The following is a 7,299-nucleotide window of genomic DNA, read 5'->3' as shown; positions in this document are numbered from 1 at the left end:
TCATCATGTATCTAGTACACTCATTTACCCTCAGACACTCTTGTATATGTATGTTTTTAAGTTTTTCTGCATTTTGTCCAGAGTTAAATTATAGCGAAAACCTATTTTGCCCCGTCCTGCAAAGGGCTGGGTACACTAGTCAATGGGCCTGATCCTGCACCCTTTGAAGCCAATAAACACTCCCATATTAGTGCGTGTAGGACTGAGCTGAATGGGAGCTGAAGGTATTCTGCACCCCTCACCCCACTAACTTCACTGATTGAATTGAACTATTTAAAGAATATAATGGCCCACTTCCCTTTCAGTTTTCTGTTTCTGAGGGACCAAGATGTGGCTCACAAGGCCATAGGACTACACGTCCATAGTTCAGTACAATAGTGTGACCTACTATACCTTACTAATGTACAACGCTCAGTGCAGTGACACATCTGTGTATACCAGAAGAGCTCAGTTGCTGATGATGTACTCAGATGACAAAGCTTTTGCCACCAATCCTCCTTTTCCTAGGGGATCTGAACACTTTTTAAAATGCAAAAGTCAAAAACCAAAATGCTTGCTCTAAGCTTTCCCCTCTGAAAAAACAGAAGAGCCAATTCATATATTTAGCTTCACTTTATTATATTATACATAAAATTTAACTCAGAGAAACTGGTTTATTTTTGCTTGATTTCCTCGTTTACTCAATCTGTAGGTCCAAATATTTAAATTTTGTTGAAACTTCAATTTAGTTTGAGACTTTCTGATTTCAGGTGTATAACCCCTTTACTAGCAGCATTAAAGGGAAACTACAATGTAGTATAAAATGTCCTAACCACAATCTCTGATTACAAAGAAGAGGAAATTAACACATTCTTGTAAACTGTATCAAATAGGAAGCTACCCTCATTACAATGTGACAATAGTTTCAGTTACAGAATAAAAACTCTATCAATGTAGGATAAGCAAGAGATTTTCAAATGTACAGGTACGTGCTATTTTTAAATAGCATTTTAAATTTGGGGGAGTTAAATAATGGAAATTTTTTAAAAAGCCACAGAATGTACAGTCTTGTAAATCTCCTGTCCCTAACATATGCTCAAATGATGAGCTATATTTCCCATGTCTACCCAGGGAAATTTACTAACAGAACTATACCAGTATAGTTATACTGGTATAATTTCCCACGTGGATACTTACTCTGGAATAAGAGTGTTCACACCGGGACTTATACTGATATAACTATAGTGATATAGTTCTGCTGGTAAATTTCCCCATGTAGATGAGTCCCAAGTCATCCTACTGGATTTCCTGCTCAGAAGTACTGGTAAAATGATAGCTCTCAAAGAAACACCAGCACCACTCAATTATGGAGACATGGAAACAGGGGCAGGTATTCACGAAGGGGTTTTGCAAATGCATTTTCATAGATCCATATTTGCTACATAACATCTATATCTGTATGAAGTATTAGAACTAATCATTGAAGTTTTAAGTATTGGCTCCAGCACAGAATGTAAGCCATTGCTCTCTATTGCTTTATGCTTTTGATTCCAGAGAAGAAATTGTGGTCAGAAGAGTCACTCATTCAGAGGTCAGGATTACAGACCCTCCTGAGTAATGATGATCTAAATAAAACTGAACAAGTATATACAGAAACAGGCTTAAAGTCAGAGTCACAAGGAATTATTTAACATGAAAATAATCCATTGATCAGTTGTCACTTGCAATGGTTTAGAATCTAGAATTTAGATTTAGAAACTAACCTGCCCCTCTCTGAGGGAAAAAAACCAAATCAAACAGGAAAAAACCCATTCAGAAAAACCTCTTTTCATAGAAGACTGTCTGAATGTCCAACAAATGTGATATTCCAGGATGGTATATTATAAAGAGAAGAATGTTAAACAAGATTTGTAGTTATCAATGGAGAGTAGGATCCCCTTCAGTTTGCACCAAATCCAAACAGGGCAAATGTTTCTCATCTCTCCAGGATACAGTTTAGAGCCAACTCAAAACATAAATTGTGGTGTTTTACAGATAACTTTAACATGGAATTTGCTGCAACAGGTCAACAAGTAAAGCCTGTGATGCTAGCAACAGGAAGGATGTGACCACAAAGAGGTACAAGAAAGGAGGAAGAAATGACTGTACTGGGTTATTAGCAGTTCTATTCTAGGACATCATCTTTTCTGGCCAGCTTCATGTTCAGTAATCATCTCAGTGAATTACAAATAATGGTCATTAAAATTGGAATGACTGGTTTGCTACAAGATGGGAAGCCAAGTAGATAAAAACAAGATTTAAGTCCAGCATGCACAGAGTTGCAGGATGCTTCACTCCAGTTGATAACAAATGCAATTCTATCCTCTGTATATCCATAGCGCTTTCCCTTCCTGACCAAAACTTGGCATTTTCCTCAGCCTACCCTGTAATTACTGCCACTGAATGCAGCTCCATCAGTCCTTGGACAGCTGCTTTGCATGGTTGGAGTGCATTTCATTGTTCTGCTGCTGGAGACTCTTCCCCAGTTTCTTGCTTGTCTATATGGGACTCTGGGGGAATCAGGTACTGTACCTCTTCAGTGCTGACTGCCACTTTATCAGGCTGCAACCACCGTTTTAAATGTTCCAGGGTGCTGAGGGAAAGTAGAAGTGAGAAGTTAAATATAAGGCAGCAATAAAAGCCATACTGAATTATAAAATGTGTTAATGTTAACCCTCCACAGGCCTTTCTTCCATTTTATAGGCTCTCCTATGGCTACAGGCAGGATCTATTAAGAGACTCATCTGTATCCCAGAGAAAAACCTGGAACGGGCTGTGCCCAAGAAGATGAATGTTTGGTTCCTGCCATCCCCACATGATGGTTCTAACAGCATCTTAAAGGTCATGAATCAAGACATCAGCCCTAAGGGACTGCAGTTCAAAGGACAGGAAACAGCATCTTCCATGAGACGGAACCAGGACTGTTGTGTTATGGAAGAGAACATGCAGCTCAAGCAAGAACAATTTCTGTTTCCTTTATCTGACCTACCTGATGAGGATGCTAATACTTACCTTGCACATAAAGTTTTATATAAGTGCTACTATGCGAACATAATAGGCTATGTTAGTGTCATGTTTCAGTTTGCTAGGCAACAGGTAAAAGCTGTTCTCTGACTAACTTGCCTAAAAGTAAACAAAACAAAACAAACCCCAAAACCCAGGAAACAAAGGTACGACTGTTAGCTTCTTCAAAGCAAGGTGCCACCATAGGGTGGAAAAAGACCTTCACAGTGCATCAAGTTCACCTCTTGTCAGAGCAGGATAAATTCCTCTAGCAAAGAACGTGTCCAATATTAATGCAATACTACATTTCCCCTAAAACTCCTCCCAGGCTCGTAGTATATATTTACTGTCAAGTAGCCCACCCCACAAGGACTAACCTGACAGGTGCAATTCTGCCCCTTCCTGTGCCAAATTGCATACTATATCGCTAATAGTTAATATTCAGATTCTTTAAAAAAAATCTGAAACAATAAAAAAGTATGCTCATTTACTGAGAAGTGTGATTTTAAATGAGATTCAATCCTCCTCTCAGCTGACTTCATTTGATCTTGCACTTGTGGAGCAGCAGAATTTCCCTCAAAGTTCATAGAACTGCTCACATGCTTAACTTTAAGTGCTTTGCTAGACTGGAGCCAACCTGCTCTGTACTTTGCAAGACTGAGCTCCCACTTAACTGGGTCAAATTCTGGTGGTGCCCCAGTGCAACAGCAATTGAAATCAACTGATGGAAAGCGTGGGTCCATTACATCTTAATATTTTTTCAATCTTACACAAACATCAATTCCATAAGGAGCAGCTGGATCTGCAAAGTATGAAGCCTTAAAAAGAAACCAGTTCTGAGTTAACAGGCTGAAGAAAGCATCTGAAAATTATTTAAAGCATGGATAATTTTCTACACTTATGCTATAAAACAGGCTTAAATGATTTTCTTCTAATGTCCCAAGGGAAAAAAAAAAATCTTGTGACCTGGAGGTTACCATGACAAATTTCAGCTCAAAAGGAAAACTACTGAGAAAGTTATAAGTGACTGAAAAAAACATGAGATGAAAAGGGCATCTCACCTTAACTCATTATACATGGGGATGGGGAGAGGGAAAGAGCTTACAAGAGCACGATAGGCTAAACATAGAAACAGGAGCCAGGAACTCAAGAGTTCTAATCTGAGCTCTGACATCAACTCCTGCACTGCACCTGATCTTGCGAGGAGCTCCTCGTGGACTTCAGTGAGGCTCTACACAGATGCAGGAGGTGGTTAGCATGGAGCTTCTTGCTGTAGGGCTAGGCCTAAATTTTTAGACCTTTCCCCACTGAGATGCATTTGGTCATATTTTCAGCAAGCCTGAGCATCCACCACTCCAAATGAAGCAATCAAAGCCACAGCAACTCTGAAAAGCAGGTCCAACGTGTCTGAGGTTGGACACCCCAAAACTAAGGCACCCAAAATAAGTGGACATCTGAAAATTCAGGCCTTAACCTCTTTGCCTCAGTTCTCCTATATATAAGATGGTGATATGACCACTTACCTGTCTCACTAACATGCTGTGATATCAGTGAAATGTTCAAAAGATGCAAAGTGTTAAGTATCAACATTAGTGTAATGTTGCAATTCTCACACACCCACTTCACTAGAAATCTCCAACCATTTTATTTTACTTTTAAAAATGAAAGCTCTCCCCTATTTGCCCATGATAGTCCCTGAGTCGGTCTCACTGGCCTTCCTCATCAATGTGCTTGTTACCTCTCTTCAGATTCATGTCCCTCCACATAAAATTCAGACTCAAACTTCTCCTGCAGGAACCTATCCCAGCATTCCTTCTTAGCTTGGGCCAGGGTATGCAGAATATCCTTGGAGGTCACTTCCTGAGACAAACCCTTAATTCTCATCAGTCTTCTCTCTGGGGGGAAGAAAAATGTTTTACTGAAGGAAAAGAAAAACAGGTGATTATGGCCAGAGAGCATAAATCCACGGGTTAGATTAACTCTACATTACTAAGTGATATTTAAGTTATCCAGATTTCAAGTAGTAGTAAAATGATTGAGTGCATTGTCATGTTTAAAACAATGGAGTTTAAAACAGGAGTCAAATTAGGCCAGTTTGTGGTGGCATAGTGGGCCAGTATTTCTTTTTGGAAGCTGTCATCTTATTCTCTAGACTCTAAGTTGTCGTTTTGAAACAAGATACATCTCTAGCCCTTATGGTTGCAAAGATTTTGAAACCTTGCAATGATGTCTGTGCAACTCCGCACACAGGCTGAAACAATAGCTGTGAGGTACAAACTGTTCCCTGTTAGTTGCAATAGGGTACTGACTCTGAAGCGTTATGATAAGAATTAAAGTGTCACCATTAACTATTTAACAGCTGATCAAAGCACAAGGAAGAGCTGACGTAATGACACGTACAGTTTGCAAGAAAGAAGAGGGATGACCACATTATGAAGATCTGCACAGCTACTGTGAGTGGCTTTTTTGGGGGTCTCTAGCATGTAGGATTTAGGAAGGTACCACCAGTGTGTATGGGGCCCCAGCTGAATAATGGTCACATTGGATAATGGTAAATTGGATTTCTCTCCCTAAGCATGTAACATATTTGATAGAATGAATAGAAGTGTCTCAAAAGGTTTCATAAAACAACAACTTAGATACTGGTAATGCAGGTATGGGAGTCATTATGAGTTCAAAACATATTCCCCATTCATAGTCAAATGCAATGGAAACTATTCTCTTTAGAGGTAGAACAGTGGTTATCTCCCAATTATTTTTGAAAGAAGATGCAGGATCTTTAATTCACCCATAGAAATACCTAGAAATGTGTAGAAAGGGCCTCCGTTCCAACAGCTCAGTTGAAGCTCAACCAAGCTAATTTTGCAGCTCCTCTGATTGCCAATACTTCAGTGCACTGTTAACTGTTAACCACATCAAATCCTCATATGGAGTTTGAGTCCAAAGCCTTTTAATTCAGAGGAAGGATTGTCACCCCTTGAACCACAATTACACTAACAGAGATACAGAAGCCATCACCATCCTCTCAACTTACTTTCTGACTGAAGCAAACTCAGAAATCAGAATTTTACCATACACTCACCTAGGGATGCTAAATATATCTCTGAATCTTTCAGAGGTGCCCAGGGCTTCAGATTTGCTTGTAAAGAACCATCTGGTTCTTCATCCTGGCTTTCTCCACTGATGTAAGAATCTGTGAAGGAATCTGTAAAAGCATCACTAGAGTCTTCTCTCTGGTCCGGATCTGGCAGACATGAACAGATTTCAGCCCAGAGGTCCCGGCTGGATCTAGTCACTACAGAATCAACATTTTCAATCATTTTCATTATGCAGAAGTCCTGAAAAAACAGATGATGATTTGTAAGCATCAACTGTAAAACAGCATTTACAGCTACATGATTCTTTCCCCACCCTTAAGTGTAAATAAAGGAAAAGCCTCCAGATTTTTAGAAAGCTCCTTTCAGAGAATCACAAAGTCTAGTTTCTCACTTTCCATAAAGGGAACTTTGTACTAATAGATTGTATTTGAATACTTGGATTATGTGATCTATTCCTGCATGACTCCTAATGGAACAATTCAGAAAACCTTGCAGCTCAGTTAATTTAAAAAAAATCTCCAGTTTACTCTGTCTTTTGTAAAGAGTCACTCCTGATTTTGGCCGGGCCATTCTTTGACTGACATGCCATTCAGCTAACCCTGAACTATCAAACCAGACACTAGTGCAGAATGCAGCAATTCTGCTGCAGTGAACAAAGTCTCGGGTTTGCCAGAGTCTATTCGCGTGGGGGAAAAAGGACGTGATTACAAACACCTCGCTAATCAGGTTCTGTGACTCCAACAAAGCCAAGAGTGGTGGAGGCCCAGGTCCCACCCACTTGCTGCACAGCCCAGTCTGGGCGAGGCTAGGACTGGGTCAATACCGTGGAGGCCCTTCAGCCTCGGGGAGTTGCTCCTGCCTCTGTGTCTGGAGCAGCCTCCCCGACCTTTCCCCAGCTGCAGCCAGAGCTGGGCTGGGGGCCCCTGCCGGCAGAGGTCCCAGCCACACCCCAGTGCCTGCAGAGCCCAAGAACAAGACACCACCTACCTGGGTCCCTCACTGCGGTCCCGGCCGCTTCAGGGTAGGACAAATGGGGACGTACTGAGGTTTTCATTGACGGCTGGCCTGACCAATCAGCGACCGGACGGACGGCGCCGTTGTGCCAGCCATTGGCTACAGGAAGGTGCCAATTATTCCCCCGCTCGGGGGAAGGGGCGGGGGAACGTGCCGCGACGCCCGG

The 7,299-nt window shown here is 41.2% G+C and overlaps 1 protein-coding gene across 4 annotated transcripts; it reads right to left on the bottom strand.

Moving 5' to 3' along the window:
• Positions 1–597: 597 nt before the first annotated feature.
• Positions 598–7,151, bottom strand: CCDC32 (coiled-coil domain containing 32). Of its 4 annotated transcripts, none has more exons than XM_067557992.1 (4): positions 7,107–7,151; positions 6,104–6,359; positions 4,760–4,916; positions 598–2,611 (listed from the first exon to the last, which is right to left on the bottom strand). In XM_067557992.1, the coding sequence occupies exons 2-4, from the start codon at positions 6,345–6,347 to the stop codon at positions 2,473–2,475; spliced, it is 540 nt and encodes a 179-aa protein (XP_067414093.1). In that variant the 5' UTR covers positions 6,348–6,359; positions 7,107–7,151; the 3' UTR covers positions 598–2,472. The 4 variants fall into 4 exon arrangements, with proteins under 4 accessions (XP_067414093.1, XP_067414095.1, XP_067414094.1 ...); XM_067557994.1 differs by lacking the exon at positions 7,107–7,151 and adding an exon at positions 6,943–6,964; XM_067557993.1 differs by lacking the exon at positions 7,107–7,151 and adding an exon at positions 6,834–6,847.
• Positions 7,152–7,299: the final 148 nt, after the last annotated feature.

This window comes from Emydura macquarii, unplaced genomic scaffold (genome assembly GCF_026122565.2).
Source record: "Emydura macquarii macquarii isolate MOO-44397 ecotype Brisbane River unplaced genomic scaffold, CSIRO-AGI_Emac_v2 contig_1876, whole genome shotgun sequence".
Lineage (NCBI taxonomy): Eukaryota > Metazoa > Chordata > Testudines > Chelidae > Emydura > Emydura macquarii.
Note: the sequence above shows the minus strand (reverse complement) of the source record. Positions and strands in the feature narration are given on the sequence as shown.